Consider the following 24,849-nt stretch of genomic DNA (forward strand, 5'->3'; position numbering starts at 1 on the left):
AAAAGTTTCAAAATAAGTGAAAAGTTTATATAGTGTAGGCTCAGTTCTTTGTTTACTTTTTGTGTCATCATTTGAACAATACAGGTTAAATCATTTTTGTGTCTCCAGATGTTCTGAATTAGTATCCAAACTCTAGGTCTAAACTTTCTAACTTTCTAAGAAATTTAATATGTTAACTGAGTAGTTTAGGAAGTTATTTTTGTTTTAACTTAAAGCTACAATTGGTTTGCCGTGAATGATAAGTGTATGACTTGTCATAGGATTGGTAGTTCCGGAGTGTGGTGTGAGTGTTGTTGCAGTTTCTTTCATGTGGGATACTTTAGTGGTTAATCAAGGATTTGCTGTAGAGATAGGAAGATAGTGGAGAAAGAGCAGAAGATTGCTGCCTTTCAGGTGGAACTAGATAAAGTGAAACAAGATCTGGAAAGGTTAAAGGTGGAAAGGGAAAAGAGAGATGGGAAGTGACAACATGCCATAGTAGACATAGGAATAGGACTTTCTCAGACAGTTTTGTTGTCAGTGTGAAAAACAGGTATGATCTGTTGCCACAGTTGGAAATTGATGAGCCACAAGTAGATTTAGGATTAGACAGGATACAACAATCTTCCAAAAAGTGTTAAAAAAGTAAGGAGCCAGAAAAAGTTGTGAAAAAGAAGAAAGTTTTGTTGTTAGGTAGTTCACGTGGTAGAGGTGTTGGCCAGCTGTTGCAAGACGAACAATGGTCAGGTTACCAGGTCACAAGCTTATTAAACCTAGTGCAAGTCTGTTTCAGGCGATAGAGGATGTAGATTCACTTTGCAAAGGAAGACACCATGGTAGTAGTGGGTGCGGTGGGCAACAGCATAGATAGGAACACTAAGCATTCAATTGAGAGTGACCTGTTAAAGATAGCTTCAGCAGTGAGACATTTTGGTGATGGTCTTGTGTTTGTTTTGAGGCGCCATGACCGGCCTCATTTAAGAGTTAATTTAGAGGTGGAATGGCTGCTTGGATCAGGTATGGGGTCTAACATCGGTGTGGTTCCTGTAGACTCTATCAGCAGGTGGGACTATACTAGGCATGGCGTTCACCTCAACAGGAAAGGGAAGGGAAAACTGTCTGGGCTAATAGCAAATAACTTACAGGAGGGGGGGGGGGGGGGGGGGGGGCGGCGGCACTGTCACAAGTGGTAAAGTACCAGTAGTTACAAGTGCGACAGAACAGCAGTTCACTTTGATAAAACAGGCAGCCAGAAAGCTGATGTTAATGTACACAATTCACGCAGACAGCCTCTGATTGAGACCAGAGATACTTAAAAATTGGCAGGGAAATTAGTTTCTTTCAGTTGTAATTCAGCCAGTGCACAAAATCAGTTATCCTTAGTGCATCAGAATATTTGAGGACTAAGGGGTAAGCATAAAGAGTTGCTGTCCGCCCCCGGTAGCTGAGTGGTCAGCACGACGTAATGCCAATCCTAAGGGCCCGGGTTCGATTCCCGGCTGGGTCAGAGATTTTCTCCCCTCAGGGACTGGGTGTTGTGTTATCCTAATCATCATAATTTCATCCCCATTGACGCTCAAGTCACCGAAGTGGCGTCAAATTGAAAGATTTGCACACAGCAATGGTCTACCCAACGGGAGGCCCTAGTCACATGACATTATTAAATGAGTTGCTTATTTGTGTTAGAAAATTAGAGTTGAGCAAACCAGTTGATATAATCTGCCTCTCTGAACATCATATGACCAGTGGTATAAATATGTTAAATGTTGCAGGATTCAAGTTAGCTTCTTACTTCTGTAGAGAAAATATGGAGAAAGTAGGAGTTGCCACATTTGTCAGAAACTATTTAGATTCTGAAACTGGAATTTAGATTCCAAGAATATTGATGTTAATAAATTTGGCTAAGAGCAGCACTTAGAAGCTTGTACAGCAGAAGTAGTACTTCGTGATAAGTCCTTTATAATAGTAGGTATATACAGATCAACTTTAGGAAATTTTAACCTCTTCATAAAAAATCAGTAATCACTGCTGTCCCACATAAAAAGGAAAGGGGCGGGGGGGGGGGGGGGGGACAATAGTGGTTGCTGGTGATCTTAATCTTAATGCTTAATGTGGATTTACTGAAAAGCTCTGTCAGTGAACATTTCAGTCAGTAACACTAACAGTCAATTTAGATCCAACTGTGAACAGTGCAACTATGATATGTAAACACTCTGAGACTGCTATTGATAATACCTTTGTAAACAAATCCATGGAAAAAAGTCATATCACAAAACCAGTAGTAAACGGGCTATCTGATCATGACATGTAGCGCCTTGTGTTAAATGTTGAAACTTGTCAGGATAAAACTCTATTAAATCTGAGTACAGAAGGGTAATAAATAAGTCAAAAATTGAGAAATTCAGGAAATTGCTCAGAGGCATGAACTGGATAGATGTTTACAATACTTCTGACTCAAGGAAAATACAAAGCATTCATTGAATAATATTAATGAAAATTGTTTTCCCCTCAAGGTAACTCAAATCACACAGAAGTCAAAAAATAAATTATGGATTATACAAGGAATAAAGATATCATGTGGGGCAAAAAGGAGACTGTATCTACTAACTAGGAACAACTTTGATGTTAGCATTGTAAAGCATTACAAAGAATACTGCAAAATATTGAAGCAAGTAATCCAGAAATCAAAGCAGCTTTATTATGAGAAAAAGATAATTGTGTGAGGAAAGAAAATAACAACTGTGTGTGATATAGTGAAGACAGAGAAAGGTGGGGCCAAAAAGAAAGAGGAACAAATTCCTCTAACAAGAAATGAGACTTTGGTAACAAGTGCATGTAGTGTTACAAACCTCTTAAACAAGTACTTCATTTCTGTTACCGACAGCTTGGGATTATCAGGTTCGGTGAACAGTGCAATGAAGTATCTGAGACCAGTCTTTAAAAATAATTACAATAAAATGGAAATGATACTCACTTCTCCCAAAGGAGTAGCATCCATCATAAAATCCTTAAAATCTAAGTATTTTAGTGGGTATGACAACATATCAACGAAGTTAATCAAAGAGTGCTCATGCGAGTTGAGTTCTATCCTAAGTTATTTGTGTAATCAATCTCTTATCAGTGGAACATTTCCAGACTGGCTAAAATAGGCTGAAGTTAAGACTCTTTACAAAAAGGGGATAAGTTAAAAATCACTGCTGTCCCACATAAAAAGGAAAGGGGGGGGGGGGGGGGCAATAGTGGTTGCTGGTGATCGTAATCTTAATGCTTAATGTGGATTTACTGAAAAGCTCTGTCAGAGAAGCATTTTAACTTATTGGTATCAACCAATTTCACTTTTGCCGGTTTTCTCAAAAATGTTTGAAAAGGTTATTTTCAAGCATCTCCTTAAGCATCTGACTGCAAAAATGTATTGTCCAAGTCACATTTTGGATTTCTTAAGGGTTCTGATGTAGAGAAAGCTATCTACAGTGAGAATGTACTTAATTCATTATATCTACATCTAAATGGAAACTCTGCAAATCACATTTAAGTGCCTGGCAGAGGGTTCATTGAACCACCTTCACAATTCTCTATTATTCCAATCTCGTATATCGCGCGGGAAGAATGAACACCTATATCTTTTCATACGAGCTCTGATTTCCTTATTTTATCTTGATGATCATTCCTCCCTATGTAAGTCGGTGTCAACAAAATATTTTCACATTCGGAGGAGAAAATTGGTGATTGGAATTTCGTGAGAAGATTCCATCACAACGAAAAATGCCTTTCTTTTATTAATAAATTAGAGGCTACTGCCATTTTCTGTGAGCTGTCAGAATCCTTTGACTGTGTGAACCACACCATTTTCTTAAGTAAATTGGAATTTTATGGTGTCACCAGCAGTGCTGCAAAATGGTTTGAGTCTTATCTAGCTAAAAGGAAACAAAGGATGTCATCGCAAAATACATGTGTAGTAAATCTTCATCTGATTGGGAATTAATTACATATCATTGGTGAAGAAACAATACTGCGTAAGTAGCAAAATAAGAATTTTACACGAGACAAAAAACTGTAAAATGCCTAATACATTTCCAGCGTCACTAAATTTGCATCTTAGCCCTACAAGGAAATATTGGCTCAAATAAAAATGTGAAACAAAAAAATATGCTTTAGAAAGCTTAGTTATGACACATACATGGAATTGTCTCGGTATTTATGACATGATCTGTTACTTACGCAGTATTTGTTTGTCGGTCTCCTGGCACGACTTGACACATTTACATTGGTATTTGGTGCTGAGAAAGCTAGTAAAACACCTTTTGGAGCATGAATCATTTTTATTGTAAGATTTCATAGAAAATTTTTAAATAAATATACTGTTTTACATAGTTCTGATAAAGTATGCATATTATTTCTTCAAGAAAAATCCTAAACGTCACTCAAAGCAGCAACAGAGAATTTCACTGCACTGATACTCCTCACACAGTTACCTCCGCAATAATTTTCATTCATAAGGAATGTTGTCGTAGCAAATATGACAATCTTTAGGAAGAAAAGATTTAAATTGTTGTAGGCCTAAATGATCCTGTTTGGATTTCTTGATTTTCAGTCTTTCCTTGTATAGTTTTGGGAAGCAAAGATCTCCAAGAATTTTCCTCGAGCACCTTGGTAATTCTTGCCACACCTTGTTGAAAGAGCATTTGTAGTAAATAATACTGTTTGGGCAGTACTGTAATGCCCTCAAATCGGTTACTGTTGGCTCATTTTTTACAGCTCTTCGAGGCCTAATTGAGTCGTGCAGACACAAACTATTCTCTGCATAGTTGAAGAAATAGGAATAATCTAGGTAATGGACTTCGTGTGGCTTTTTTCTCGCTTCTTTAGATATCATAGCGTATTCACTAGGAAGTGCAACTTCACGTCCTTTAAGCTTGCACTCAATGGATCTGAACTGAGTCACATTCCATCTGAGTATGGCCTTTCTCCAAAAACTTTTGTGTAATAAAATACTGCAGTATCAATTGCTAATCATAAAAGAGTGTTTGATAATATCACATTTCTGTTCTGATATGTGCAGCCTTTAGAATACAGAATGACTTGAACGGGATTTTCCTTAATCGTTCTGGATAGGGTGTTGACGATGCTTGAGGCAAAATATGATGCAACCATTTCACCTTGCGTTTCATCGAACCAATAACATACTGCATTATGACTTTCTAAATTATACACTGTAAAGTTGTGAACAGCCAACTTTGTTTTATAATATACTGCACTTGCACTTAAAAATGGAGTTGCTTTGACAGCCTGTAAGTCCATGGTGTACACTGAGCAGAGCTTCTGCTGGGCTCCTTTCTTGTCAGCATCTTTTTGCATTGTTGCCTGCTCTTTCCACTCTGTGTGTTGCTTCCACATGTCTTCACTCAAGTTACCAAGCCTGTAACTTCAACACAAGTCGCACTGGCCATCCTTGGCGGAAAATAAGCTAATATTACCATCCTCTAAAATCAAGTTAAACGTAGCCCGACTTAATGGTGAAACCTTCTCCACGTGACATTTTTCCACATAGAGTCCATACAACTGTTGTTTGGATTGTAGAATAGGCTCAAGGTACAACTTTGAGGAGGATTTCCTGCAGTAATGTGATGGAAGTTTTGGAAGAGTGTCCAGGAATTCTTTCATGAAGGTTCTCTCATCTTTGTCTGTCTGATTCGAGGTCGTAACATCCCATGTGTGGAATTACCCAACCAATATCGGACAGTCCATTCTTTAATCCCAAGAGTATTTAGAAACATATTTTTGCATAATATATGTTTCCCCAGCTCATTTTTCAAATGATAAATGAGCGTCCCTTTTCTCCTGGATTCGCCAGTGTTCTTCCCTGGACTTTGGTTGGAATTACGTCCACAAGGTTGATAACTTAAACCTTCCTCTGATCCCATGACATTGTTTGCCAAAATGTGCCTATCATCAGCAGAAAACTGATGACACTTCCTTTGAACGGATTTCTGCCACATCTTCAAAGTACATGTTGGACCTAATTTTCGTGTCTCTCTTGGAGTATCATGAGTGATTTTACCAATTCGACTTCTTTTGTATCCAATACATTCCTCTCCATGCAATCTCAAAATTTTATTGCCATTTTTCTTCCAATCTTCAGGATGTGGTTTAGACTTCCTTTTCCTGCCACTGCTTATGTCACCTTAAAATTCTTGGCCTTCACTGTCAGCATCATAATTGCTCCCGTGATCTTCCGATAATTTATCCAAAATGTTTGGCAATCAATGAGCACCATCGCATTGCAATGAGTGTGAAGTACTGTTGTCTCCAGTGGAAACTGTGACTGTGGTTTCATTTTCAGCATTGTTGAATACTGCCACTGTAGTTTCTAGATGGAAAAATATTTATAAATTAATCTAAGCAGACAAAGATGAAGCTCAAATTCATGTATTTATGAGAATGATGCCATCAGTAATACTATTAACAATAATCCCAAGAAAATTTACCTGTGCATTTAAATGTTGCAGGAGCAGTAACTGAGAACTTCATTTACGAAATAATTCTTCTTCGGTAAATGTAACTAAAGTATTAAGACTTTTCTCGCCTGTTGTTTGTTTTGCATTTATTGGAGATCCTACAAGAAAGTGGACGGTCTAGAAATCTTTGGCAGAAATGAATAAAGCACAGAACGAGTGAAGTGGGGGCGTTCTGATTTATTTCACAATAAGACACTTGCAGTGCTATTAATATTCAAAGGTGAATAATAAAACAATTTCCTTACCACTGTCAGTCAATCTCAGGAACGATTCTCCCCTTTCATAAGCTGATTTCAGCTGAGAAACAATTTCCTCTTCAGTAAGAAGATCGTCATCTATATCGCTGTCCATTATCACGAATGAAGCTACAAGCAGGGAACCACTTTCGAGCACTGTTAAATATATAATAAGGCAGTAACAATGTGCTGTGGCTGCGCGCACTTTTGTATTTACATGGTATTGTTTACAGTACCCGTAGATTGTAGACACTCGGTATTTAATTCTCTATAGTTCTACAGTATTGCCATCTATTTATTTGCAGTATTGTTTTAGATAATTTTTTCATGGTAATTAATTAAAAATTCGCCATTACGGCGTTAAGAGCAGAGGTGCGTATGCTCAATGACATCATCTGACTGAAAAATGAAAAATCGGCAATTTGTCAGTTACGCGGTATTGTTTCTTCATCAACAATATGGTGTTCCTCAAGGTTCCATCTTGGGTCCATTGCATTTTCTTGTGGATATTAATTACCTCTCATCTGTTACATTGCAATATGCCAAGTATGTTTTGTTTGCAGATCATACAAACATCGCAATAAGTAGCAAGTCAAGTACAGATTTAGAAATAGCTGCTAATCAAATTTTCACTGACATTAATAAATGGTTTAAAGCTAATTCACTGTTATTAAACTTTGAAAAGACCCACTACATGCAGTTCAGATCCTGTAAGAGATTTCCTTCCAGAATGTGTATAACATATGAAGACATGCAGATCGAAGAGGTTGACAGTGTTAAATTTCTGGGATTACAACTTGATAATAAAGTCAGTTGGGAAGGGCCTACCACAGAATTGCTTAAGTGCCTAAACAAGTCTGTATCTGCAGCGAGAATGACGTCAGATGCAGGAGATATAAATGTAAAAAAAAACTTGCATACTTTGCTTACTCTCATTCTATTATGTCATACAGGGTCATATTCTGGGGTAACTCATCAAACTGAGCAAATGGTTTTAGTGTACAAAAGCATGTAATAAGAATCAATTGTGGTGTAAACTCAAGAACATCATGCAGAAACTTGTTCAAGGAGCTTCGTATTCTAACAAATGCTTCTCAGTATATTTATTCCTTAATGAAATTTGTTGCAAGTAATATATCTCTATTTCCAAACAATAGCTCAATACATAGTATAAATACTAGGAATAAGAACAATCTACACAAAGACCAAAAATCACTTACTTTGGTCCAAAGGGGTCCAATATTCAGGAACGCACGTTTTCAATAAATTGCTAGCAACCATTAAATACTTGGTTTCAGATAAAGCATGGTATAAACAGAGTTTGAAAGAGTTTTTAACAGGCAACTCCTTCTACTATATAGATAAATATCTTAACAGAGCCCCTTAGGCCAGCTTAAGTAAAAATGTCTGTTAGATTTCAGTTTTGACAGCACTTGGTCACAACAGTCAAGATTAGGTATTTTGTGTATATTAAATTATTAATAATGCATAACAATGTTTCATTCTGACAGTGTTTAAATTCTCTAAATATTAGCTGTTCCAGTTTTCCTCATTGTATTCACCTAATTTGACAATCTCCTGTCAAATGATAGGCTAGTAAGTATTATATGCAAAAGTTGTATGTTTTTTATGTTATACTTTCTGACTTGTTCCACACCCACAAGAATGATCTCATTTTTTTGGGTCTATGGAAAACTGAATCTAAGCTGATCTAATGCAACACCGAGAGGTCATAATGATAGCAATTCAATTGTCACAGTCATCGGTGATTAGATGGTGCTCAGGAGGCTGTCTGTGCACACTCTGGTTTGATTTGGCAGGCAGTAACTGTGGTGAGTTTTGAGGTGAACATTGTTAGGTTGCAACCATGTCCCACTGATTACTATGTACTTCTGTTGAACAACCTCAGTCATTTGAGTGGGGTCATATTGTGGGCCTGCAGCATGCTGGATGGGCATATCAGTGTTGGTGACAATGTACGGGTGGTGTGTTGCTGCTGTCGACAGTGGTCTATGGAACATTCCCACACCTGGAGACCAGGTTCTGGATGTCCACATAGTACAGATGCATTGTGTGACTAGCAATAGTTACCTGAACATCAACCAGGGATGAAATCTGGGCATATGTTGCATCTGCTGTGATCAAGGACCATTGGGAATGTAGGTGATTTGAGCCTCTGGCCAGGCTACTACTGATTCCATGACTCCGCCCAGCATGGCTACTGTCATGTCGCGGAAGAGTTGACTGGAGAGTGCAATGGCACTCTCTATTGTCCTCAGTGATGAGAGAAGGTTCTTTTGGTATGTGATTGCCATACAAATGTATGGTGTAGACCTTTTGAACTGCTTGTCCCAGAGTGCATTTGTCCATGACAAAAAGGTCCGATCCCCAGACTTCATGGTACCAAGAGCCATCAGCTACAACTCATGGTCACATCTGGTGTTTCTCCAGGTTAAAGTAAGTCCACATACTGCTTCTGCGACACAATACCCTGGCCACCAGAGCTCTCGTCGATTGGACATGTACGGGACATGATAAAGTGGGAACTTAATCATTTTCCTGGGCACGCAACAACCATTGCCAAATTGCAACAAAAGACACAAAATGCTTGAGACAGTCTATTGCAGGATGCCATTCAACACCTTTAAGATCATTTGCATGAGAATATAAACACTTGCATTGCTGCCAGATAGGGGTATACTGTGTATTTATGTGATGGTTTGGACACCCTTTAATGTGACACGTGTTTCATTTGGTCTGAATTTGAGATATATTCATATAATGATAAACTACCTGTCACCTAACATGTTGAAAGAAACAACCTTGTCCTTGAGGGTGTTGCATTTTTTTCCAGCAGTGTATAATGCCCCATCTGGTCAACGTAGGATGCTTGAATCTGTGCTGTTGCAGAAATTGCTAGGCTTTGCGATCTGTGTAGACTGTTGTCTTGTAACCCAGTAGATATCCTTCAAATTTTTGAAATAAAAAAAATGTCAAAGCTTCCAATTCAGAAATATAATTTTTCTCATGAGCATGTGAAGTCCTGCTGGCAAACACCATTATTCTGTGATCCATCCCATATCTAGTCTATTAATTTAAATGTTTCAACTGTCAAACCATAAATACTTGAGTCAGTGTGCATACAAAGAGGTATAAAGGAAGTCTGGATGGTATAAAAATTTACTAACTCCTCCTTTAAATTTTGAAAAACTTCTCCACATCCAGATGGACAATTCCATACAACATTTTTCTTTAATAAACTACTTAGACAAGGATGATAAAAGGATTGGTCTGTCACATATTTTTTGTGGTGTCCAAATAAATCGAAGATGGTTTTTAGTTGTTTTTTGCTTTTAGGTGCTGGAAAATCTGCACTAGCTTTCAGTTGTCCTGGGCTTGACTTTCTAACAGCCTCCAAAAAAACTGCTTATAAGTGCTCGGTCACTTCATATTTTGAAAGAATCTGGATTGTACAAAATAAGTCAAATGCATATAGCCCCAGTTACTGTCAGTGAGGTGAAAATGATCATCACTAAAATGCAAACCAAAAATTCGTCTGGCTTTGACAATATTTCCTCTAAAGTACTTAAACATTCTCATAATGCCATTTGTGTAATTCTTTGCCAAATGTTTAATGAATCCTTTCAACAAGATATCGTCCCAAACAGAATAAAGTATTCAGGTGTGAAATCATTATTCAAGAAAGGAAATAAAACTGATGATTCTAACTACTGCCCAATTTCCCTTTCAACAAGTTTCTCCAAAATTCTTGAGAAACTTATATGTAAGAGAATTGTGGAGCACTGCTCTTAGCCGTTGTCAACTGGTGATGCTATATTTTCATTTACCAATAAGGTTTTAGAAGCACTGAACAATAGATTAGATTGAGTTGGTATATTTTGTGAGTTAGCCTAGGTCTTCGATTGTGTGAACCATGAAATCCTCATTTCAAAAGGTGTCTATTATGGTTTAAGTGGCACAGTGGGCATTTGGCCTCAATCATACGTAATTTATAGAAAGCAGAGGGTATCGCTTAATCGTGGAGATGGCACAATAGCTAGCCTCATGTGGTTGGGGAACAGTATGTACAGGTGTGCTGCAAGGTTCTGTGCTGGGCCTCTTGCACTTTCTTATTCTTATTAATGACCTTCCACACTGTACGAAAGCTACTATCAAATTTACTCCCTTTGCAGAAAATACATGTCTTTTAGTTGAAAAAACGCCTGACAGTGACATTACAACATCTGCCACTTCGTGTTCAGTGATCTCTATAAATATTTCACCTGCAATGGTCTGACTTAAAAAACAGTACATTCATTTGGATGGGTCTCAGAAAGTGCATGAGGACATAAGTCTAAGCTGTGATGATTCAAAATATACATCAAGTATATTCTTCTAAATTTTTTGGTCTCCACGCTGATAATAAATTAAATTGGTTGTGCCATATTCTGCATTTGAGAAAAATACTTAGTTCAGCAACTTATGCTCTACATATAATAGCAGCGACTGCAAATACTGACCCTGTTAAGGCTGCTTATTTTGGCTATTTTCATTCATTGTTTTGGGGATATCAACCAGTGGAAAATAAAGTATTTGTCACTCAGAAAAGAGCAATCCGAATTATAATTGGAGTGAGTAGAAATCGTTCATGCAGAATTCTTTTTAAAACACACAGATATTAACAGTGACCTTGCAGTATATCCTATCCCATATCTCCTTTTTAGTTAAGAACCAACCCATGCACAAAACTGGCAATGACTATCATGACAACGACACAAGGACAAAACACAACTTGCATGTGGATGGGAAAAGCTTGGACCTAGTACAAAAAGGTGTACATTACTCAAGCAAAAAGGTGCTTATTGCACATCATAGGGACATAAATAATCTTACTGGTGTAACACCACAATTTAAAAGTAAATGAATAGAATATGTTCTGGAACATCTTTTTTACTCTCTTGATGAATTCTTTGACATAAACAGTTATAAAAATTCTAAGTCACATATGGCACATTGACTTGTAATATTTGCTGTTACCACTTAGTACTGAACATTATGACGTATGTCAGAGTAACAATGTTCTTCACTTCCAGAAAAGTTATAACTTAATACAGAATAATTGTAATTTATTATTGTATTGTTTTATACCTCTGTTTTACTTTAGGATGTGCCTAAGCTTGTAACTGTTAACATATTTTGTTCCTTTACACATATTGCAATTTTTGCCCATCAGCATCTAAAAGTAGGTTACTGTTCTCATGTATAATTATGACTCGTTCAACATGCATACAATTCTGTTGCCTACTGGATCTACGGAACATGAATAAATAAATAAATTAAATTAAATTTCATTAATTATATGTCCTAAAATTAAATTTATTTCTTGACAAATTCAGACTTACTTAATTTGAATTCATATCCCCTTTGTAAATAGGTTTAAATACTTCATCCAAAATTGTACAGCATTCAAACCAATCAGAACTAAAAATCAGAGTGTTGCTTACTTAAACAGTCACTTCACTAAGTATTTCATTACCCAAAATTTTATAAATTGTTCCAATGAATACACAAACATAAATTTAGACCAAAGGGCACCACATGATGTTGATAATACGCATCTTCATGTGATAAGGGTGTATAATGCCAAGATTCTTTAGCCAAACTAATATTCCAGTAACCACAAGTCACATCAAAAGTATGAGGAATTTAGAGCCATGGAATTTCTCCAGGAATTGATCAGTGTTAGCTGTTCTCTAACTTTCTCTCATTATTATTTCACTTAACTTCCTAACATCCAAAACAACTCATTAATACCCCCATTTTTTCAACAACTATCAATAGATTTTTGTACCTATTGTCTGACCTTTTAATTATTCCCCAACCCAGTGTTTTCTCTATTTCCATCCTTATGACTTTTTTCTTTTAAAAAATGGTGTAGGGCTTAATATAAAAAGGCCCATGTTCTTTAAATTTAAATTTGCATTCAAAATCTTCCACTAGGCCAGCTTTATCTGAAATTGATTTACTATTTACTCTACATCTTTCTCTAGATCATTCATTTGGTTAGTTGTTACAATGTCAATATTCTCTGTTTCCTCTTTTATTTTTAATGCTACTTTGTCACTCTCTGATTTATCTATGCAACTTCCAGTAGGTAAATATCTCAATGGAAACTCTAACTCATAATTTCTTTCTTTATCCATTTTACTAGAAAAGTACTTTCATACAAGTTTTCATTATATACCAAACTAAATTTTCTAGCAAGAAACTATAATCGTTTCACCTTTATTCTTTGCAAGACATCTATATAGGCAGATTTTGTGGATGTTCTAAATGTTGTGTTTTTTTTCCATTTTCAGCACTGATTTTCTTCATATAATTGCCATTTGGAACTTTGTTTTGCAGACTTCACACATGTGTTCAGTTCCTAGTTCTGAGAACTCTGAAAATAAAAAGTTCCAAATGGCAATCATAAGAAGAAGAGTGCTGAAACTGGAACAAAAACACTTGTGGAACAACAGCCATAGAACCTGTCACTGAAGATATCTCGCAAAGAATAAAGGTGAAATGCCTACAACAACAAAACTGTGTTTCATTCATTTGTAAGTAAAGGGTCCAAAAGTAAAAATTATCTGCATACCATAATATTATACACAATGAGGATGGGAGGACTACAAAATATGAATATTTTGTATTCCATTTATACAAAAAATCTGTACCTAAAATCTCACCTATGTCCAGATCAGGTTTCACTAAAAATTTACATTCCAGTTGCTGACATGTTACAACTTTTTGCCACCTTCCCAACAGCACCCATAATTCTAATTCCTGAAACTTGCATTATTACTGCCTTTTCTTTGTCTTTAAACAACTCACCAAACATTTGGCAAATTCCATTTCGTTCACTTCCACTATCTAGTAAACATTTAACAAATGTTGAACATTAGCCAAAATCACAGGATGTTATACTTCACTGTTACTTATCTTCATGTCTTCTTCATGCAACAAATCCTCATTAATTCCATCATTAGAAAAACTGTAGCCTTGATCACCAAATTTATTTTCAGTAACAGTTAAATAATACCTAGCATAACCTTCTTCCCTTCTGACTCCTGTATTTCCAAACACTTTGTTATCATCACTGTCTTTACATATATCATTAATTTTTTTTACTCAACATATTTTCATCATCATTATAAATAAATGCATATACTTCATCTTCTTCATAACTATTTAATACTTCACTCACTCCCCTCTCCACTATTTTAACTACTATTAGTGTCTGTTACTATCTTCAAATTCTTAGCTGATCAGCTGTTCTGTTGGACCAGAAAGCAAGAAACTTCAACTGTTTAGTTTTCTGCAATTACCAACACTTTGTCATAGCAACCTGGAAACCCTTTTGATAATATGTCTTGCAGTAAATACTTGAAAAATTTTCACTTTCATTAGTTTGCTTTATTGTCACTTCTTTGAATTGTGTAGAATCTTTCCCACTGGAAACAGTTTTGCCTAGTACTAGATGTGGTTCAGGGGTGTTTTTTTTTGTTTTTTTTTTTACTATTTATATCTGAATTAGTACTGTTTCAGGTTGGTTTACTTTTATTTACCAGTGACTCTTTTTCCGTATTTAGTACATATGCAACCCTCAACTGGAGTAAAACTCAGTTTCACTGGTTGGGTCTATAATTGTTATTCCCCATATTTCTCTCACAACACGCACAAAATCTTAATTTGTATGGTAAAAATGAAATTTATATGAATAATTTTGTTACAGGACAAGGAGTAATGTGAAGCTGATAATTCTCCCTCCATTTGAAGAATCAGACAAAACTTCTGGTGGAAGAACTGAAGGGTATACACCCTCACAGGCAACTAGGCATACAGAAAAAGAGTTTGGGAATAATGTTTGCAATGTTCTGATTGATTCAGGGCCTGTCCAAAATATTCAAGATGATCAGGTGATGTTTCCAGTTGAGCATACCCATAAATCTCCCATGAAAGATTATTCACAGGATGTCTCTTTGCCACTGCGAAGTTCATTTGAACCTTTGCACTTGGAGAAAATGGTAACATATACAAAAGGCTGTGACCATACACAGGATACTGGACCTAAGCCTTTGAAAGAGACATTCACTACAGATATTACTGAACTGGAAGGAAAGAAATCTGTTATGTTACATCCACCAGATAAAACATTAAATTTGGAGAAAATGATAATGTACAAAAATGAAGATGACTCTTATTTGCTAGGACCAACTACTGTATCAGGTCAAGGCTCCAGCCCCAAGCATTTAAGCAGTATGTCTGAACCAGAGACTCATGCAGAGCATCAAGGAAATGGGTCTGAGCCGTCAGACACAATAAATAAAATTAATACAGAGATTACTCAAAATGTAGTGTCACTGAAAATACGTGCAGCAGAATTAGAATGTATACTGGACCACAAAAGAAGATTTATGCAATATATGAACAAGAATCCTCTCTACATGAATTCAGCCAAACCTTGGGTAATTGTGTCGAGGTAAGTTGTCCACATCTACATCTACATGACTACTCTGCAATTCACATTTAAGTGCTTGGCAGAGGGTTCATCGAACCACACCCATACTATATCTCTACCATTCCACTACCTAACAGTGCGCGGGAAAAACGAACACCTAAACCTTTCTGTTTGAGCTCTGATTTCTCGTATTTTATTTTGATGATCATTCCTACCTATGTAGGTTGGGCTCAACAAAATATTTTCGAATTCGGAAGAGAAAGTTGGTGACTGAAATTTTCGAAAAAAGATCTCACCACAACGAAAAACGTCTTTGCTGTAATGACTTCCACCCCAATTCACGTATCATATCTGCCACACTCTCTCCAATATTACGTGATAATACAAAACGAGCTGCCCTTTTTTGCACCCTTTCGATGTCTTCCGTCAATCCCACCTGGTAAGGATCCCACACTGCGCAGCAATATTCTAACAGAGGACGAACGAGTGTAGTGTAAGCTGTCTCTTTAGTGGACTTGTTGCATCTTCTAAGTGTCCTGCCAATGAAACGCAACCTTTGGCTTGCCTTCCCCACAATATTATCTATGTGGTCTTTCCAACTGAAGTTGTTCATAATTTTAACACCCAGGTACTTAGTTGAATTGACAGCCTTAAGAATTGTACTATTTATCGAGTAATCGAATTCCAACGGAAACTCATATGGATCACCTCACACTTTTAGTTACTTAGTGTCAACTGCCACCTGCCACACCATACAGCAATCTTTTCTAAATCGCTTTGCAACTGATACTGGTCTTCGGATGACCTTACTAGACAGTAAATTACAGCATCATCTGCGAACAACCTAAGAGAACTGCTCAGATTGTCACCCATGTCATTTATATAGATCAGGAACAGCAGAGGTCCCAGGATGCTTCCCTGGGGAACACCTGATATCACTTCAGTTTTACTCGATGATTTGCCGTCTATTACTATGAACTGCAACCTTCCCGACAGGAAAGCACGAATCCAGTCGCACAACTGAGACGATACCCCATAGGCCCGCAGCTTGATTAGAAGTCACTTGTGAGGAATGGTGTCAAAAGTTTTCCGGAAATCTAGAAATACGTAATCAACTTGAGATCCCCTGTTGATACCGGCCATTACTTCGTGCGAATAAAAAGCTAGCTGCGTTGCACAAGAGCGATGTTTTCTGAAACCATGCTGATTACATATCAATAGATCGTTTCGTTCGAGGCGATTCATAATGTTTGAATACAGTATATGCTCCAAAACCCTACTGCAAACCGACGTCAATGATATGGGTCTGTAGTTCGATGGATTACTCCTACTACCCTTCTTAAACACTGGTCTGACCTGCGCAATTTTCCAATCTGTAGGTACAGGTCTATTGGTGAGCGAGAGGTTGTATATGAGTTCTAAGTAGGGAGCTATTGTATCAGCGTAATCTGAAAGGAACCTAATTGGTATACAATCTGGACCTGAAGACTTGCCCGTATCAAGCGATTTGAGTTGCTTCGCAACCCCTAAGGTATCTACTTCTAAGAAACTCATGCTAGCAGCTGTTCATGTTTCAAATTCTGGAATATTCCATTCGTCTTCCTTGGTGAAGGAATTTCGGAAAACTGCGTTCAATAACTCCGTTTTAGCGGCACAGTCATCAGTAACAGTATCATCGGCACTGCGCAGCAAAGGTATTGACTGCGTCTTGCCGCTTGTGTACTTTACATACGACCAGAATTTCTTCAGATTTTCTACCAAATTTCGAGACAATGTTTCGTTGTGGAACCTATTAAAGGCATCTCGCATTGAAGTCTGTGCCAAGTTTCGCGCGTCTGTAAATTTTACCCAATCTTCGAGATTTCGAGTTGCCTCTGCAACAGCGTTTGGAAGTGTTTTGTGTACCACGGGGGATCTGTACCATCTCTTACCAATTTATGAGGTATGAATCTCTCAATTGCTGTTGCTACTATATCTTTGAATTTGAGCTACATCTCGTCTACATTTGCATAGTCAGTTCGGAAGGAATGGAGATTGTCTCTTAGGAAGGCTTCTAGTGACACTTTTCCGCTTTTTTAAATAAAATTATTTTGCGTTTATTTCTGGTGGATTTGGAAGAAATGGTATTGAGACTAGCTACAACGACCTTGTGATCACTCATCCCTGTATCAGTCATGATGCTCTCTATTAGCTCTGGATTGTTTGTGGCTAAGAGGTCAAGTGTGTTTTCGCAACCATTTACAATTCGCGTGTGTTCGTGGACTAACTGCTCGAAATAATTTTCGGAGAAAGCATTTAGAACAATCTTGGAAGATGTTTTCTGCCTACTACCGGTTTTGAACAAGTATTTTTGCCAACATATCGAGGGAAGGTTGAAGTCCCCACCAACTATAACCGTATGAGTGGGGTATTTATTTGTTACGAGACTCAAATTTTCTCTGAAATGTTCTGCAACTATACCATCGGAGTCTGGAGGTCTGTAGAAGGAGCCAATTATTAACTTAGTTCGTCTGTTAAGTATAACCTCCACCCATACCAATTCGCACGGAGTATCTACTTCTACTTCACTACAAGATAAACCACTACTGACAGACACAAACACTCCACCACCAATTCTGCATGATCTATCTTTCCTGAATGCACTACTATCTCATGTAGGAATGTGTGGTAGCATGAATCAATTTAGTGGCTCAATTTTATCTCTCTGATAGATGGCCAATAATATAATACAATTCCAACTCACAAGGAAAGTATTTGGGCTTGAGCCAACACATTTACTCCACAATCCATTAAGGGATCATTTAAAGGTCCCTTTTTAAACCAGTCATATTCGTTTGTATGCAGATCTCTGCAGTCATCCATTAGGTGCCACTGAGTATGCCATGCCGAATTCGACCTTTGCCTGCTGCTGTGCCAGTAGAGAGGGCACAATGTGTGTGTTAAGTTGCATTTTTGAAGTTGTTTGTGTAGTGAAACATCAGCTGCATCAGTAGTTGGTAATCAGCCCTGCTAATTTACTGTGACTGGTTGAGATGAAGTTATGACAAACCCTTCTTTCTGAAAATATTAGTGTAGAAGGTGAATCATTCACATGTTTTCTATTATCTATTATAGTAAAAATATTATCACTGCTTTAACACTTATGCATAATAATGAGTCTTGAAAAATAAACCGCAAACAGCTGTTGTCTGATCCTTTAATAGTACTATCAGTCCCGCAATGTCAATCCAGTGTATAGAACAGACAGTTAAGAATTTCAAGATTAGATTGTGAGAGCACCTAAATCTGACAAATTCCAGATCAGCGTTGTGTACCCTTAAGAGAACAGAACCACACTATCACTTATTTTTCAAATGACTTAAAAATGTTACATTCCCAGCTGAAAGGCCATACTTTAAATATGTTAGAAGAAACTGAGATTGTGCGAAGTAGGAAGTATCATACAGAATTTTTTCTAAATAGCCCAACTGAGTTGAAGCACTATAATGTACCCTCCAAATTTGATTGTCTACAATGTAATTAGTTGAGCCATTTTATATTTCAGTAGTCATTTTACTGCACTTTCTTTTAATTATGTATGTCTGTTGTAACAAAGCCTACTAAAATTCTTAATCAAATTCTTTACAATTTCATACACTGTCCATTTCTTCCAAGTAAGCCATGCATGCCTGTTTACTTGTTACTCACATGTACGCCCAGTATTCTGCCAGCAACTGGCCATGATGGTTCTCACTGACACATATTGCATACTTTCCGGTCAGCTGTTAAAACAACAATTCTTATTTACATCTTATTACTAACTATTAACATTTTTAATTTCCACATTTGCTGTTCTTCTTTATTTAGGTGTAGCTGAAGATGTAACTTCAACATTGTGAAACCAATAGTACTATTAAAGGATTGTACAGCAGCTGTTTGCAGTTTATTTTTCAAGAATGGATGCCTTCAGTTACAGATTCCCTTAATATAATTATGGTGCTAGTGATGACAATGACGAACACCTCACTGCAAGCAATAGTGATGTGCCAAGTTTGATAAGAGGCAGTGGAAGCTGTGAACGTGAATTCCAACCTTCTCCTGATAACAAGTTTGAAATCAAATGTGTTATCACAGTGTTTGATGATAACACGCTAGAGAACATTTCTGATGATGGCCATTGTGTCAGAGGATTTGACATATATGACAACCTCCTGAAAAGATACTCTAAACTGAAAGTTAAAAGTGATATAAAAGCATACTGGACTGTGTGGTGAAGAAAAGAAAAAGCAATACAGTTTTCAAAGGAAATTGTATGCTGTAGTTCAATACCTTCAAACAGTATGTTACGGTGAAGTTTTATGAAGCGTAGAATGCATTTCTTCTATTCATTAATGGCATTTACAACATCGGGCATTGCATGTAGCCAGAAATCTCAGGCGCACAAACTTTCCAGTGTCACAGCGATTTATTACTAATTTGAAGAAGGAGATTAGGAAATCATCATAGCATATAACTACGCTCCAAGTGTGAAATGATAAGCACGATGAAGAAGAGATGATTCAGAGAGCTTGAACATTTGTTGCTGAAGTCAATGTGCATATCATGACAAATAACATCAAAATGGGTTGTATATGGAAATGTGATCAGAGTCAGCTCAACTATGAGCTTTATTCTAAAAGAACACTAGCCATGAAAGGAAAGAGAAACATTGTCTCAGTGTTGCAATCAGTTAACAATGCAACAAGCAGCTACATGATGATGTTTCTGTATCAGTGGACAGATAATTGGCAGACAAAATCTATACATGCTTCCAAGAACCAAATGGAAAGATTTAATCCCATGTGTCAATGGAAATAGAAAAATTGCCCCTCAAAATGTCTTTGTAGAAGCAAGTGTGAGCAGGAAGACAATGAAACAACATAAGAAGGTATGAGTTTTTCACTCTGCAGCGGAGTGTGCGCTGATACGAAACTTTCTGGCAGATTAAAACTGTGTGCTGGACCGAGACTCGAACTCGGGATCTTTGCCTTTTGCGGGGAAGTGCTCTACCAACTGAGGGTTCGCCGGAGAGCTTCTGTAAAGTTTGGAAGGTAGGAGACGAGGTACTGGCAGAAGTAAAGCTGTGAGGACCGGGCGTGAATCGTGCTTGGATAGCTCAGTTGGTAGAGCACTTGCCCGCGAAAGGCAAAGGTCCCGAGTTCGAGTCTCGGTTCAGCACATAGTTTTAATCTGCCAGGAAGTTTCAACATAAGAAGGTGTTTTTCTTATTGGTTTTGAATCCACATTTGCTGACAAAGTCAGTAGTACTTTGTGACTCCTGGTCTGGGCATAAAAGATGTAGTTTTAAAAATCATTCCACCTAAACCTACAATACATGCATGACCTCTGGACACGTATTTTGTCAGGCAGTATAAAATATATGCCAAGGGAATAACAGAATTTCTTAAACTACATCCCAGGAACATGCATCCAGAATTGCATTATAGATTCATTATCGTGAAAATCCAGTCTATCAATTACAATAAATTATCTGCAGAAATATATAGACCAGTACTTCATTACACGTGGCAGAATGATGGCTACAATATTGGTAAATCTGTGGACTGCTTCAGAAGTGTCATTGACATGGCATTGAGCACTCATATTATAGAATGTGCCACTATGATATGTGATCAGCGGGCTTCTCTTCACTGTGAGTTTTGTAATGATTCATATTGCTTTGAGCATTTTATTGAAAGTACTCACTGCATTTATAGTTCAGATATCAGCTTTACATTTGGCTTCTGCAGTGAAATCTAGAGCATGCTTGCAGGGTCTTGCAGAAAAATGACACTCACCAGCTCATTGAGAGGTACATAATGGTCCTGTAATAAAAATTTCTACAGATGTGCAAGTTCGATGCAAATACTTTCCTTGTTAGTTTCTTAACTGATTTTGCTCCTTTCATAGATAATAAACAATATCAGTAGTGTTTTTTTTGCATTATTTTGTATGCGTAATAGGTAAACATTGACTCCAGTTTGTCAAAGGAAACTTCAGTTTAGAAAACTTGTAAATCGTGAGACAGAACTGCTGACTAGAATTTACCTTCAGTAGGCGAAGTGTGTAGTCCTACCGATAGATCCACATAAAAGTGAAAGAGAAACACTACCTGGCTTCTGGAACTACTGGTATGTTCATGAGGGAGGAGAGAGGGATTTGTTGAGGAACATTAAATAGGAAGAGCAGGTCACTAGTGGCCTGCCTTTCCTTTTAATCTTCCCCTTCCAATAGCCCTCACCTCTCTAAAGAAGGAACTTGTAGTTCTGAAGTCTAACCTGAAGTTGTGTGTGTTTGAAAGGGGTCCTGTGTTTGCTTTTTGTTACAAAATACATCTCTGATGATTAATTTATGTTAAAATCCACTGACGTCGCATAAAAAAAGATGAATTGCACTTGTTTGGATGAAGATATAATAGTAGTTTTTTTAGGCTGTATTGTTAATACCAAAACAGGCTAAACCCTTTCCAGACAGAGTTACATGAAAGTGTCAAAAATCTCAGGATGGTCATAAGTCTAACAAGCTAGAAAAAATACTTGTTACCAACAGACTCTAACCCCAAAAAATATTTGAACATTCTACTCATTGCAAGAGCCTCTAATGAAACTGCAAGTCAGTTCAAAAGATATGGGCTATTATGCAAAAGAAAAAAAAATCTGTCCTTCCTCACAGTTGCAACCAACTTGACAAACATACACAACCAGGTTGTTGCAAGATCACATGCCCTGTCTGTCCCAGTTTTTATGTAGATACGATAGGCAGATCATTTACCATACAATGTGATGAACACATGCCAACTTAACATGTAAATGGCCACCTTTGTGACAGGAAACGCAGCCTTCCAAACATCAATAAAGATCTCATGATCTGTCATGGACGACCCTCAGGCACAAAACTCAACTCACTAGAAGCAGTAGAAATATATAGTCAAGAGATTTTCCAACTCTCTGACATGCTAAATGAATGGACAGATAGCAAATACAATAAAATATTTTCTGTACCCAGTAAAGACTGTCCCTTACGAGAACAGCTCCACAAAAAATAATGAACATAAGTCCCTTTCACCGTCTCAAATGTGTTGCAGCAACTTTTTTACATTTTGCATAGCTGTATAAAATAAAAACACCATCACAATTATTGCAAGAGCATCATGGAAGCAGGACAAACAAAGACTGCCCAGACAAAGTAAAATAAGGAGTGAACTGTTTATATAGTGCACGCAGAATAAAGTGGCTGGTAGATGCGCCTTCGGCATGACAGGCATTGGGAGAGCGGTAGTGATGGGGGTTGTGGGCAGGCAGTCTGTGTGCTGGAAGGCAAGTGGTGTTCTAACTGAAGCCTTTGCTCATGTGTTGTTGTTGTTGTTGTTGTTGTTGTTGTTGTTGTTGTTGTCATTGTCGTTGTCGTTGTCGTCTTCAGTCCTGAGACTGGTTTGATGCAGCTCTCCATGCTACTCTATCCTGTGCAAGCTTCTTCATCTCCCAGTACCTACTGCAACCTACATCCTTCTGAATCTGCTTGGTGTATTCATCTCTTGGTCCCCCTCTACGATTTTTACCCTCTACGCTGCCCTCCAATACTAAATTGGTGATCCCTTGATGCCTCAGAACATGTCCTACCAACAGATCCCTTCTTCTAGTCAAGTTGTGCCACAAACTTCTCTTCTCCCCAATCCTATTCAACACCTCCTCATTAGTTATGTGATCTACCCATCTAATCTTCAGCATTCTTCTGTAGCACCACATTTCGAAAGCTTCTATTCTCTTCTTGTCCAAACTATTTATCGTCCTTGTTTCACTTCCATACATGGCTACACTCCATACAAATGCTTTCAGAAATGACTTCCTGACACTTAAATCTATACTCGTTGTTAACAAATTTCTCTTCTTCAGAAGTGCTTTCCTTGCCATTGCCAGTCTACATTTTATATCCTCCATACTTCGATCATCATCAGTTATTTTGCTCCCCAAATAGCAAAATTCCTTTACTACTTTAAGTGTCTCGTTTCCTAATCTAATTCCCTCAGCATCACCTGACTTAATTCGACTACATTCCATTATCCTTGTTTTGCTTTTGTTGATGTTCATCTTATATCCCCTTTCAAGACACTGTCCATTCTGTTCAGCTGCTCTTCCAAGTGATTTGCTGTCTCTGACAGAATTATAATGTCATCGGCAAACCTCAAAGTTTTTATTTCTTCTCCATGGATTATAATACCTACTCCAAATTTTTCTTTTGTTTCCTTCACTGCTTGCTCAATATACAGATTGAATAACATCCGGGAGAGGCTAAACCCTGTCTCACTCCCTTCCCAACCACTGCTTCCCTTTCATGCCCCTCAACTCTTATAACTGCCATTTGGTGTCTGTACAAATTATAAATAGCCTTTCGCTCCCTGCATTTTACTTCTGCCGCCTTCAGAATTTGAAAGAGAGTATTCCAGTCAACATTGTCAAAAGCTTACTCTAAGTCTATAAATGCTAGAAACGTAGGTTTGCCTTTCCTTAATCTAGCTTCTAAGATAAGTCGTAGGGTCAGTATTGCCTCACATGTTCCAATATTTCTACGGAATCCAAACTCATCTTCCCCTAGGTCGGCTTCTACTAGTTTTTCCATTAGTCTGTAAAGAATTTGCGTTAGTATTTTCCAGCCATGACTTATTAAACTGATAGTTCGGCAATTTTCACATCTGTCTACACCTGCTTTCTTTGGGATTGGAATTATTATATTCTTCTTGAAGTCTGAGGGTATTTCACCTGTCTCGTACATCTTGCTCACCAGATGGCAGAGTTTTGTCATGTTTGGCTCTACCAAGGCCGTCAGTAGTTCTAATAGAATGTTGTCTACTCCTGGGGCCTTGTTTCGACTCAGGTCTTTCAGTGCTCTGTCAAACTCTTCACACAGTATCATATCCCCCATTTCATCTTCATCTACATTCCCTTCTCTTTCCCTAATATTGTCCTCAAGTACATCGCCCTTGCATAGTCTCTTTATATACTCCTTCCACCTTTCTGCTTTCCCTTCTTTGCTTAGAACTGGGTTTCCATCTGACCTTTTAATATTCATGCAAGTGGTTCTCTTTTCTCCAAAGGTCTCTTTAATTTTCCTGTAGGCAGTATCTATCTTACCCCTAGTGAGATAAGCCTCTACATCCTTACATTTGTCCTCTAGCCAAGCCTGGTTAGCCATTTTGCACTTTCTGTCAATCTCATTTTTGAGATGTTTGTATTCCGTTTTGCCTGCTTCATTTACTGCATTTTTATATTTTCTCCTTTCATAAATTAAATTTAATAATTCTTCTGTTACCCAAGGATTTGTACTAGCCCTCGTCTTTTTACCTACTTGATCCTCTTCTGCCTTCACTACTTCATCCCTCAAAGCTACCCATTCTTCCTTTACTGTATTGCTTTCCCCCATTTCTGCCATTTGTTCCCTTACGCTCTCCGTGAAACTCTGTACAACCTCTGGTTTAATCAGTTTATCCAGGTCCCATCTCCTTAAATTCCCACCTTTTTGCAATTTCTTCAGTTTTAATCTACAGTTCATAACCAATAGATTGTGGCCAGGGTCCACATCTGCTCCTGGAAATGTCCTACAA

General features: G+C 37.6%; 1 protein-coding gene and 1 non-coding gene across 9 annotated transcripts in view; both read left to right on the plus strand.

Annotated features, from left to right (window-relative positions):
* The window catches only part of LOC126283855 (uncharacterized), a 242,530-nt gene that overhangs the window by 95,077 nt on the left and 122,604 nt on the right, over nt 1–24,849 (plus strand). For all 8 annotated transcript variants that reach the window (XM_049982308.1, XM_049982306.1, XM_049982307.1 and 5 more), the window contains one exon: nt 14,508–15,254. In XM_049982308.1, coding sequence (XP_049838265.1) covers nt 14,508–15,254 — 747 coding nt within the window. The remainder of the gene's footprint in view (nt 1–14,507; nt 15,255–24,849) is intronic.
* Nucleotides 20,356–20,430, plus strand: Trnas-cga (transfer RNA serine (anticodon CGA)). Its single transcript has one exon. It is a non-coding gene; the product is annotated as a tRNA-Ser (tRNA).

Source organism: Schistocerca gregaria, chromosome 1, assembly GCF_023897955.1.
Source record: "Schistocerca gregaria isolate iqSchGreg1 chromosome 1, iqSchGreg1.2, whole genome shotgun sequence".
Taxonomy (NCBI): Eukaryota; Metazoa; Arthropoda; class Insecta; order Orthoptera; family Acrididae; genus Schistocerca; species Schistocerca gregaria.